The 13,560-nt window shown below is 33.2% G+C and overlaps 1 protein-coding gene across 1 annotated transcript in view; it reads right to left on the reverse strand.

The window, feature by feature from the left end:
• Positions 1-548: 548 nt before the first annotated feature.
• Positions 549-13,560, reverse strand: part of LOC143914180 (uncharacterized) — a 30,183-nt gene continuing 17,171 nt past the window's right edge. The window contains exons 2-6 of the mRNA XM_077434287.1: positions 3,353-3,947; positions 2,500-3,012; positions 2,222-2,427; positions 1,848-2,138; positions 549-1,771 (exon numbers count right to left, since the gene is read on the reverse strand). Coding sequence (XP_077290413.1) covers positions 1,610-1,771; positions 1,848-2,138; positions 2,222-2,427; positions 2,500-3,012; positions 3,353-3,947 — 1,767 coding nt within the window. The 3' untranslated portion in view covers positions 549-1,609. The remainder of the gene's footprint in view (positions 1,772-1,847; positions 2,139-2,221; positions 2,428-2,499; positions 3,013-3,352; positions 3,948-13,560) is intronic.

A 13,560-nucleotide genomic window follows, 5' to 3' on the forward strand; every position in this document is an offset into this window, starting at 1 on the left:
AATGTGAATATACATACATACAAACATACATATGTAACAAGAGCTCTCTCTCACATAAAAGCCAGACAAAGGCCAATTCATATGCTTCTTTATTTGCAACTTGACTAAAGCACAGCTCGAAACAGTTACTATGTTCATTTAAAATCACATCTTTCAGTTCATCGAATCGAAAAATATGGCACTTGAAGCTTTTCAACTTACGTGAAACACCATACAGTATCTTTCCTATTTACATACTTCCATATGAGTGTAACACATTCAAATAATTTCTAAATTGAATTTTGGAATACAGATTCAAATACGCACTACTGAAATATATCTATTGATTGTTCAGCTTAAATTATATGAACATACATACAAGTTGATGATTCTAAAAATAGCCTTGAAGTCACAATTAGTAAAAAATTGGTAGTGGTTTCTTAAAATGAATAAAGTGAATAGTCAAAACATTTGCACCAACTCAAATCTAGTCCACTTCTTCCTAATATAGGAAAATTCTTCTCTTCTAATATTTATTTTAACTATATATTCTTCCAATTCATGAGAGCATTTATGTATTATACACATTGTTACGTATCCCATGCCGCTATAGCCTGCCTTGATCTAATTGTAAATAAATATACATAATACATAAATCGTACATGGGGAATATAAAACCATAAAAGCGATAAAATAAACACTGTTATCATCAGATTCAGTATACATATAAACCGTACCTTAATACGAGAGACAGTCAGAACATCAGACCCCGACAGTATAGTCAATACATCGATTCAACCAGCATGAACATAAGCTCTTAACAACCAGTGCAGTAAATTATAAACAGTTCTACGCATCTCTCAAGTTCATCGTTCCAATATTAAAGTGTTCTTCGAAAATATCAGTGATTATTAAAAGTGTATCTTTCAAAATGTAATATAAGCATTCAGTATTTAAGAATCTATTTTATTAATAAATTTAAAACTTTAAATAAATATTGATTGACTGAATCGTCATCATTCTAATCAATGTATTTAAAAATACAAACAACCTCTGCAACGTGACAATATATAATACTTGCTCCAATGAACGCCTGTCCATTTTTTTATCCCGAAGAAGTCACAAATCAATACTAAAGATCGCCTAAACTTTTATTTATACATCAAATTAGATCTTCTACATCTATCTATCGTTGTCTTCTTCATGCTAAATGTAACCTTATCCCAATTAGAACCACCTGTCCTTAACTAGGTAAAATTACTCGGTCACCTGAATGGCTTCAGTTCAATCCTCTTTAGTTTCCCAATATGATACCTCAAGCAAATAATATGTGAACACTCTTCCAAAAGTGTTCATATTCCTCTTCAATACAAATTCAATCATGACAGGATACAAACAACATTATCTTCTTTAAACTATTGGATTACAGCACCAGTGTGTAGATTCTCTTAAATATTGTATATTCACATTTGCCATATAGTACATATGTATGATGTACGATCGCATACAACCCTAACTCATTTCTAAGAGTGACACAACCCCTTTATCTAGCCGCTAAGACATACACACATAGAGAGACAAATGAAAATGAATTACTATCTATAATATAAAGCACAGTTCGATAGTCGGATCAACAAGAGCGATATGTCTGAGACGGTGCGGATCCTTCAGTACAATGTCCAGAATCCAAAATAGAGCTGCCGGTGTGAGCGTCCCTGATCTTTGCCAACGAGTTGATGAGCGACTTCAACCTCACTTCTCTCCCTTCGTAACGTTTCTCCAATTCCATAACCTGCAGTCAAAATACACGCGTGAGAACTACGCTGAACAAGTCACACATAAAAATTTCAATCAGTTTACTTAGATACCTTTATTCTCAAATCGTCGTAGTCTCTATCGTTGGTTTTGATGTTGACTTTACCCAAACGGTTACTGTCCACATTATTCGTTTGACCCAACTTGGAGTTCAACTGCTCGGCGCGACATTTGAAATGATCCCTTTCGGTCATTATAGTCGACAGCTGCTCGTCCATCAATTTGATCTGACTCCGAAGAGTTTCCACAGTGGAATTGAGAGATTCGACGTCATGCTGCAATGGCAAAACCTTCAAATTCAAACTCATCAACTCCTTTTCATGACTCGTCTGTAGTTCCACCAACTAAAATCAGACACAAACAATCTGAGTATCAAAAATAACATAAAACGTCATTAAAACTTTTAAAAAATCGATCATACTCTTACATCGTCGATTCTTTTCTTTTTCAAATTCTCAAAATCTTTTTGAAGCGCTGCCATTTCAGTTTTAGAATTGACCTTATCCTTTTCTTGCTTATTGGGCGCCGAATTGTTATTCAACACGTCGGTTGATATTCTCATGACCTTGACGCTTGCGGGTCTCGATTTGCGAACATTAGGCTTCTCCACAGTTTGTACTTTAGCAACTGCACCTAAAATATAACAAAAACGAAATAAAAAAAACCCACAAAACACCGAGGAATATACTCCACATGTAAAACTACCTGAATCTTTAGTCTTTTGTAATTTTTGAACGAGTCTCTTAGCTTCGTCCAATTCCTTGTTCAATTTGGAGACGTGCTTCTCTTTCAGCACCAGCTCGGAGTTGAGGCCTCTCACCGTAGCCATCAGATGACTGTCATCTTTAGCGTGAACGTTTGAATTAGACGTGGCGGCATTTTGATTCTTTGCCTTACCCGAAGTCGGCCTGGCGTTCAACGTTTGAACGGCTACCGAAATATTATTGGTACCCGTTTGCGTAGACAGCTCGTTAAAATCTCTGTGTTTGATTTTTTCCTTTATCTCAGAGTTTATCAGTTGAAGATTGATCACCTGCTTCTCTAAATCGCCTATGTGAGTCTCGTAATTTTCTTTCATAGAGTTCACTTTTCCTTGAATGTTCGATAGCGTCTTTTGATATCGCTCCTCTTCCATTTTCAGATCATTTTCCAACTCTGATATGCGTTTTTCCAAGAGTTTTTTCGTTTCAAGCTCAAACGAGGGCTGTTTAGATGCAACTGAAAAATCAATTTAAAATAAAAACTACATACATACATAATTAATTCTTACTTTCTAATAAAGACAATACAACATTCTTCGTAAAGCATCATACTTTAAGTATAACACTTTTACCGTCATAGTGATTTAATTACAAATTAGAAATTCTAAGCTGGTATATCAATGCCTTCTGGAGGGGATAGAAAGGATAAAAGAAAGGGACAATGAATGCGTAAGAAGAATATTAAGCAGAATCGATGAAAGCCTCTCATGAATTAATTTAAACAATAGATTCCATTTCATTTAAAATCATTATCTCAATTTGAGTTTACAGCTATATAAATACATTAAGAAAGTTACCAATGAGTGCTGAAACTGAATCAGGATGTTTCCTCGTCAGAATACCGTCCATTTCCTTGCACTGCCTTTGCAAGTCTTGAATAGTAGCTTTATCTTTATTGACTTGAGCAGTGAGATTTTGCTTTTCATCTTTCAAACGAGCAGCATCGTCCTTTAAACGAGTCACGTCTTCTTCAAACTTAGACGATTTAGACTTGGACAGTTCTAAATCTTTTCGCAGCTTCACAATAATATTGTCTTTCTCCAAAGTCTTCAATTCTAAAGCTTTTTTCTCCCTCGAGAAGTCTTCATTTGACTTTTTGAGCTCTTTACAAGAACCCGTGGCGAGTTCACACTGAACTTGAACACTCTTGAGCTTCTCCTTAGCATCTTTCAACTCGTCGAGTACCACATTCAGCTTCTTTTGCACAGCATCTGGTTGTTTGGGCTTAGACGATTGAACAGGCTCTGCTGAATTTGACACCTCGTTAATTTGTAAAAATGACGACGCAAATCTTTCATCAGAAACGTTCAAGCTCTCCCTACTCGGAATCTTATTGGCCAATATAGCCTTTACATCAATATCATCTGAACTGACAGCATCTGCAGACTTTACCTGGAACAATTAAATGATTTTCAATATTAACAAAAAGCAGCAATCAATAAATTACACAAATATTTCCACGTAGCAATCTATCATTAATATTGAAGCATCTACCATAAATGCAATTCATAAATAAAAAAGTATAAACAAAATATTTTCCTTGTTTACGCTTAAGATACAGGTTTTTGAATAGGGTCAAAGAAAAAAGACTGATTAATAATTTATGCGAATAACCGGTCAACAATTATACATACTGTCTTATATCTATACATTAGAGTCGCAAGTTTTTTGAGAGTATTGAACTCTAGATACATACATATGTATTTGGTCTGAAGATTCCGAGACGTTTACTCACGATTTGGGTTATTTGATATTTTTCAAATTGTAAAATATTATTAAGTGCATTTTAAAAACGCAGTTGTAGATAAAATTTTGTATCGAGTTACGTGACTGAAGCCAGCTGAAAGTTATTGCACTTTTGAACCCCTCGAATCCTTTGTTCAAGTACAATTCCCATACCCAAAGAACATACATCTTCTAAATATAGATTCTGTATTCCCTGGGTACTACCTATACATATGTACATACATTCCGAAACCATTGTGTCAAAAATGCACATTTTATTAAATTCGTATTTTAATTTTCTTTACTTGAAACTGTGCTTTTTAATTTTATTGTTTTCAATCTAAATGAAGACGTGAAAAGTATAATACCATTGAAACAAAAAAAAAACCAAGATCTTTCTCATTACTTTTCCAAAAATTCTTGGTCATGGCAGATTTTTTGCTTGATTAAATATGATGGCACACGTGTACATATTTTCTAATGAAATTTACTGGTTATATTTTCAAATCGAATTCTTCACAGAAGCATAAAATACTGTTTAAATACTTTTTATTTTACAACTAGTACATAGGTATATACTATGTATGTAGGTATATGTATGTACATATAATTAATTTATTTATTTACATATTATCTAACGCGTCACTGTGACCATACATACATATAAGTGTAATACAAATACTATATATAAGAAAATTAGGGAGGCATCTATGTTACAGATAAAAAAAAATTTAAATCATATTCAAATAGTGGTGACATAGTGAGTAAGATGGTTTTTGTCAATTTGATAAAGGAACTGCTTCAACAATGCAATCAGATAAATTGGCAAACTCTAATAGGAAACGATCGACTTGGAGTCACAAATATCCAAGTCTGACCAGCAGCATTACATATTATACGCAGAATAAATTATTTTCAATCGCGGCCTGCTCACGGGATCGAACCCGACGACCTCTCAGTGCTTAGTATGAACGCAACCACTGAAGCATGCTACTAGCTATATGGACAAATTTCCCCTCCTATATAGCTTGTAGGAAAACGTTTTTTTAGTGAGATCAATCATCAAACCGACACCCAAGCAACACTTAGCTAACCCCTAAAACTAAAACAGCAACCATACAAGTCAATTTGAATTAAATGCCAAGGATCGAAATATACAAGGCAAATCATCATAAAATGCTCCTCAAAAAAAACGTATTTACATATTAAATTATATAAGAGGTAAGACCTTCAAAATAAGTATTCAAAACCGCAAAAATTTCCACACAGAGGATTCGATCATTTCCATTTCCAATGAACAATCAATCAATCAAAACAAATTACAATTAAGAACAAGGCTCCAAACGAAATTCGCTATCGATTGTCGTCATTTAACATTCACAGAAGACAGTCGACGTGTAAAAGTGTCCTCGATAAGTGGCCTGGGCTCCCAAGTGCGAGCAAACAATGTCCCGTTACACGTCTCCTCTTGCGCTGAATACCCAATCATGTGAAACCGCTCGTTTGCTTTTGTTTCTTGCTCCGGTTATGGCTTTGTAATTTTACTATCGAACCACTGCACAGTCACCGTCTCGGGTCACTTTGCTCTTTTTCACTTTTTTTTCTTCTTTTGATTCATCTTGTTTTCGCTTCGTGTTTCATCTTCACTAGATGGGCCAACGAGATAGCCTCTCTCCCCCTCCGAAGATTTATACAGCATGTATTTTGTATGGAATCGAAAAACACATTGGTCAAATGCAGTACCCATGACTAATCCAATATAAAATTATATGTATACTTGTGGTTTTACCCGGCTTCACTCGGTATTTATAATATAAACCGTTTAAACATGGTAAATCTTATAGTAAACATTCTTTTGTTTTTTTATTAAATTTATTTAAATCGAAAAAAAATAATATTTAATGACAGCCAATGGTTTTTTTTATATAAATATGTATGTATAAGTGAACCGGAACTAAAAAAATAATCCTGATCCGGAACTGAAACAGGAATCCGGATCCGGAACTGACGAAGGAATCCGGAATCGGAACTGAAAAGGGAATCAGTATCCGGAACTGAAAAAGGAATCGGGATCCGGAACTGAAAAAGGATTCTGGAACCGGAACTGAAAAAGGATTTCAGATACAAAACTGAAAAAAGAATCGGGATCCGAAACAAAAAAGGAATATATATATATATATATATATATATATATATATATATATATATATATATATATATTATACAGACTATTTCGAAATTATATATTAGATATCAATATGTGAAAAATAAAATACAATTCACTTCTAATCCATTGACCCAAAGTCATATGTGTATTGGGGGAGTTGAAGGGTAGCATATTATGACTAAATTTACAGCAATTGTGATCTCACTAAGGGCCGGGCCGCACCGCTCAACTCGCGAACAACTTGGTTGAGGGCGACCAGACCAATGCATGCAGGTAGATGGGACATGCCACACTCGTCAACTTGTTTGTCGCATACATTTCCATACATTTCTTCGTGTCGCGCAACAAGTCGGCCGACAAAGTTGCACGGTGCGGCCCGGCCCTAACTGTTCGACCAAACTCTAACGAATCCATCTTAACAGGCATCTAATAGGACTCGCACACAGAACAGTATTTGTACTGTAGATAACGATAAGCTATCAAAAGATTTGCTCATATGTACAATATAATAAAGCCAACAGTATGACACAGAGAGCACCGAGAGATTACTGGGTTCGATCCTGTGCTAATTTTTAATACTGCTGGTTAGACTTAGATATTTATGACTCCAAGTCGATCGTTTCTTATCAGAGTTTGCCAATTTATTTGATTTTCATTGTTGAGACGGTTCCTCAAATTGGCAAAAATCATCCTACCCGCTGACACAAATATCTGAATTTGATTTATGCACAATATGTAAAAATGTATGTACAAGTCTAAATCCATAGATGTCTCAATGGATTCATGAATTAATTCATTGTTAATTTTGTGTTCTTCAGTCTCTCGAAATAGTGATTTGTGTAATAAAAATGATACAATTTTTGTAATTAATTGTCTAGGAAGGCGCATTAGGGTCTACCTGTCAGACCTTCCTGGATTATATCTATGTAAAATAAATATCTTTGGCCTAAAGTCCTAAAGCCTCTACTGGGATCATTTTCTCTAGAAGACAATGATACGACACTTCTCATTTTCGCTTAATAGAATTTATTTTTATATTGATTGGTAACAACGTTCATACATATGTACAAATCTATAAAATTAAAATATGACCTCCGGAAAATATATGAATTGATCAAATTTGAATACATTTTGATATTAACTAGATAATGTTAAACATTAATTCGGAAAACTATTACATCATACATATGTAGTGGCAATGATAGAAAAAATGAACAAATCAAAACAAGTTACAAGCTACAATAAATCAAATTTAATTTGACAACACACATAAAAACCAAAATAATTGATATTATACACTATCAGCTCGATAAATAATACTGAAGTATCAATATATACCTACATACAATACATCAATACAAGAAGAAAAGCTTGAGACATTTTTTCATCGCGTTTCAGATTAATTGACCAAGTTTCTTGCCGATCAGATTTTAGGAGAGCAAAGTAGAGATAAGGACGTAAAGCAGGAAGAGAAAGCGATGCGATTCAATAATAGAAATCATTATCATTTGAAACACAACGATATGAAGAGACGTATCAAACGGTGTGAACTACTTTTGAAAGCCATAGAACCAGTCGTACAGGGACTACTATCTTCTGAAGAGATAAGAACGAATGATGCACACGGATGGAGAACGAGTTCCTCGTATCCGTTTGCTGAATTGCACCCATTCAAACGCACACAATCCTCGAAGAAACCAAAGAAGAAGCACATACATATTTACGTGTTGATACAATTTTGAACGAAGACGACAACAATGAACAAAGCAAAATAAGTATGTTTCCGCACGGAATTAAAACAGTAGAAACGACCGTTTGAAACACCGATTCACATAACGAGCAAATTTAAGTTATCGTTAATGGAATCGGCGATTAATATATTCTCGATCCGAAAAGAAAGCTCCGTCTGAACTATTTTTAATCTATTGTAGTTGCCTTCGAGCGGATCGACACGTACGCTTTTTATACGAGTGATAGCGCCATAAAAATAACTACATTGCACTGAAATAGTATTCTAAAAAATAAAGTACAGAGCAATTAAACGGAAATTGCCCAAATTGCGCTTCAATTTGTATAGAAAAGCTATTATTTCAATAATTGTATTGCGAGCAATTTTCCGCAGCGGAGAGAGATGAACGCACGATTAAACGCGAAACCCAAATATAAACGTTCGAATTATTTTAATACGAATCCCAATACTTTATTTTTTTTATAATAAAATTTTATTGAATATCAAATAAGGTCAAAATAAATATAAAAGGTTGTTATTATGATGATTAAGGTTATGATTGTATGACTGGCCACAGTGACGCGTTAGAGATCTCTGTAATGTCACTGTGGTTAATATGTTAAAAATAAATATAATAGATTCACATATGTACATATGTATTTGAATACATATTCAAATATGTAGAATGCTTAATTTTAAGTACGGAAAGTTTCATATTATATTAACGATGTCTAAAATAATTTTGATTTTTAAATGCTTATTATTATTACGAAAATATGTTCACAATACATCTTACATATATCTATTTTAATAGCTACTGATCTACTGATCATTTTCTATTTTACAATTTAATTTAATTTGGTTAGTAATCATAGTATTATATTATTCTATTGTTAATCTACAGCATAATAGGAAAAAGAGCTCAAAAACCTATTTACAATAATCTAAAATATAATATACTCGCAATGTATTCAAAATAACACAACATATTCAAAATCATTAAACAAGGTGGAAAATGATTTTGAAATGAAAAATTTCATCACTTGCAATATTCTGCTCCCCCTCTAAAGTTAAATTCTCACGTTTACTATACGTAGATATATATTTAATTTCAAGTACATACATACATACATATTTATTTATTACAATTTTGCCATAATGACATTACAAAGTAGTTCCAAGTCATCAATATGGCTAAACGTTATATAGTGTGAAAAAGAAAACGTTATAGCCGTTTAAACAATTAAAATCTGACAAGACGATTGGGTGGCAGACAGTCAAACATATAAAATAAGATAAGGTTAATGACCACTAAACATAAAGATGTCCAAAATTTTGGCATTTTTAAACGTCTATTACGATTATTTTTCACTATCGAACTATAAAAATCGATTGAAATTTACATCGTTGACCAAACCACGCAAAATGGCAAAGTTTCAAAACAATCGGAAGACTGTAGGAAATTTATTTGTAATAAAAGTGAAACATATAAGAGCCTTGTAAAAAAATTCGGATGTGACCAACCCATGACTCTATCTATATATTTGAGGAATATAAGAAGGTCACAAAACAATATTGAACCGTACAGACACATTCACACATACCGGCAGCATTATGAGATACTAGTAGCTATGACAGCATTTTCGATACAAATTGAGCGCAAATGTAGGGAAACTTACACAAGACAAAAGTTCTACTTCCGGTTGTCGGATTTTGTTCATTTTTTTCTTATTAATTAAAATCACTATCAGTATTATACACATTAAATATCAAGAAAATAAAAATAATTTAAAAAATCAAAAAAAAATAATGAAATAATATTTAAAAAAAAATACTACTTGCGGTTTACGAATTCTGACCAAAATCTTATCAGCTCTAAGTTAGTACACAAAGAATACAAATATAAAGTTTCAGATTGATATATTCAGTGGTGTGGACAGAGTAGTGGCGACAACATTTTTGACCTTTCTAAGAGGAAAAAAAATTCGTGAAGATCACACGTTTAAGGGGTCGAATAAAATAGTGGAAGAAAAATCGAAAAATTATACAATAAGATGCAAATAAAATGAATTAAAAAAACTAGTATAAATATAAAAAAAACAACAATAATACACGTTAACATCTCAAATTAAACAATCCCTCAACCAAATCAGCATATTTCAGATCAAACGAATCCAAGTTAATAGAAATCTGGTTGAGGAGGTTAATGCCCCTGGCAACAGGCGACGAAATCATCAAATCGGTACGTATGTAAGTAAGTACTTAGATCTTCATATTGATAAGACATAATCGGACATTAGACATTCCAATACTCGCGAACTAGTATGTACCGAGAATTTAAAACACAACATGAAGATGTAGTATTGAATCATATCGAAACTGATACAAGCATATATTATCTAAGTACATAAATAATAATAAAAAAACATTGCCAAGTCGACTTGGCAAGCGGCTGAAATTATGCACACAGCTATCATATGCAAAAATAATCGATTCTCGGAAAGTGGAATGAAATTATCATGCAATCGTCATTGTAAACAAAACGAATCGTACAAGCGAACGAAAGTCATTCTTGATTGTGAATTTTCACGACTGTTGGAATCGTCGTTTGTCTAACAGAGGTCAAATTTTACAGTTCATTCTACTATACTTACACTTTGTATTTAAATTAGATGTGGTAATTATTTTTCAAATTATTTTCAAAAAGCCAGTCATTTAGTCGAGTATCGCAAAAATACCAATCGAGATTTAGTCGACTTGCATACATACATACATATGTACATATATAATAATTCAATTGAAAGACAAACTAAATAACCAACTCGTAGAGCAACTAAACGCGTATATACGGCGCATTTTAGTCGAGTGCGTTAGCCAGTTATTACATACGTATTTTCACTCGACTAAATGCATATAAATCAAACTTAATAATTATAATATATAATTTGGAAAGAGACTTTGTATATATTGTATATGTAGCCTTGGTTGGTTGGTTCGTAAACAACACATTCGATTTATTTTGTTTTCGATTCATAGGCGCCAATTCGATTTTTTTCGATTCAAAGGATTCGAAGTCCCCGGGGGCAAAGGCGCCGGATTCTGGTATACGTATAATTTTGAAAGAGACTTAGTATATATGTTTGTTTGTTCGTGACAGTCAATTTAATAAAAAAAAAATAATATTAAAATAAATTTATAAAAATAAAGCTATTCAAATAAATTTAATAAACTGATTATTTTAAGATTAGTCATGTTTAAGCGGTTTATATTACAAATACTGAGCGAAGCCGGGTAAAACCACTAGTATTTTATATGTGACAAAACACAATATCATTAAATGTATAAGCAATTTATTATTTATGAGCATTATTATTATTTACTTAATTGTAATAATGAGGAAACTTCAAAGTTTATCAGTTTTTTTTTTTAAAACTAGGAAATCTTAACCTTTTAGTGTTCTATGAAAATCTTTTCCAATTAAATGCAAACCACAGAAGCCTTCTCAGAATGATTTTATTAAATGCATAAAAAAAATCACAAAACCGATTTCGTTAAAATAAATTTACAAAAAATTATGTTGTTGTTGTTTATCTTGAATAAGAACATTAAAGTGTGATGTGTTTAATTTTTACATTATAGCTCGGTTGTTGTGAGCAACGCACATAGGCGGCCGAAAGAAATGACAGTCGAAAAAATTATAATCCTTAAGAAATACGAAAAAAGACATCGTACTTTTTAAATTGCATTAGGTTATCTTGTTGTTGTTGTTGTGGATTGCTGTTGCAAGTTACAACTTATAACTAAAGAGCGGACCAACTTTGCGCCGTTCATTGTTCATTGTTCGCTGTGCTTTGTTCATTTTTATGATGAACCTTTTTTTATGCTCTCTAACTTTGTAGTTTGCCCTGTTTCCTGGAAAAAGCACGCTTCCGGTCCTACCTCTACTTATAACACACCCGAACTATAATTCAGGGAAATACGGGACAGCAGGTATAGCTTCGGTCCGCATAGAGCTAGGTATTTCATTTTTATTTTTATTTATTCAATTAATCATGTACACTCGTCTAACAGATTGCATCCAAAGCAACGAGTGAACTTTTTACAGATCAAGAAACATATCAAATTACATATAATACATAACCATTATATACTTTCTTACATTTTTGTAGACGACATCTATGGTCAAACATTGCAAACATTTTTTTTTAATTATATAATACGATAAATAAGCATTTTAATACAGTACGAATATTTTTGTACATTAATCATCCACAGAGACATCTATGGAGAAAAAAAGCAGCATTTTTGTATACAATCGGCAAACCATGAGACACAACAGCTCAAGGTTTGCGATAGAAATTGGGGAGGGAATGCCAATTTTTACAGAAACCGTTTCAGTGAAGATCATAAAAATTGACAAATTCTAATAAGAAACAATCGACCTTGACAAATCAAGGTCTGGCCGACAACAATACTCTAGTGGGAGTCGAACCCGTGACACCCAGCACAAAAGTATACGATGCTAACCACCAGACCACGCTGCTGGTTATGTTCTATTATCTTTGCAACTGCCATTTTTTCAAGGATGTTGAGTATTGGTTGGTCATCGAAAGAACAATGTTCTATATGTGGGATTGGGGGTAAAAACACTCTCTCTTGTCGTCTGGTCCTGTTCAGAACTAAACGTTTTGGTTTTTATCCGTTTTCCTGGTTAATTTTTATTGTGATTATAATTTTCAACACTATATTTCTCACACAATATACAATATATCACAAGTTTATATTTTTGCACTACTCGCATGCAATTAATTTTTTTTATTAATATGATTTATACAAATGCTGTTGAAATTAAAGAGCGACCGATTTAAGTTTTCACGAAGGCGGTCGAACTCCTAGGCGCGGCCCTGCGTTAATGCTAACCACCGAAAGGTTCCCGGGTTCAAGCCCAACGTTGACCTCGAGTATTTCTGCAGTGCTGCGGGTAAGACTTAGATATTCAAGTTCCAAGTCGGTCGCTTCCTATCAGAGCTTGCCAATTTATTTTATTTCATTATTGAAACGGTTCCTCATTAAAATTTTTAATATGATTTCAAATTTATAACCTATAAATGTACATATATATTGACATGTTTCACTCGGGGATAAAACCCGTAATGGCATCATGGTAAAATATAAATTAAAAATTCGATAAGGCAACACGCATGTCATGCTCAACCTTTTTTTTTTTTTTTATAGTTACTTAGTTGAAAATCCCGGTTCGTATATGCTTTGTATTTCAAAAGAGTATAAAACTTATACAGCTTCCTTAACCCTTTGAATGCTGACCAACGCCGATCGGCGATTTGCCAACGAAACCATGGGCCTGAAAAACGCCGATAGGCGTT

This window comes from Arctopsyche grandis, chromosome 7 (assembly GCF_051622035.1).
Source record: "Arctopsyche grandis isolate Sample6627 chromosome 7, ASM5162203v2, whole genome shotgun sequence".
Taxonomy (NCBI): domain Eukaryota; kingdom Metazoa; phylum Arthropoda; class Insecta; order Trichoptera; family Hydropsychidae; genus Arctopsyche; species Arctopsyche grandis.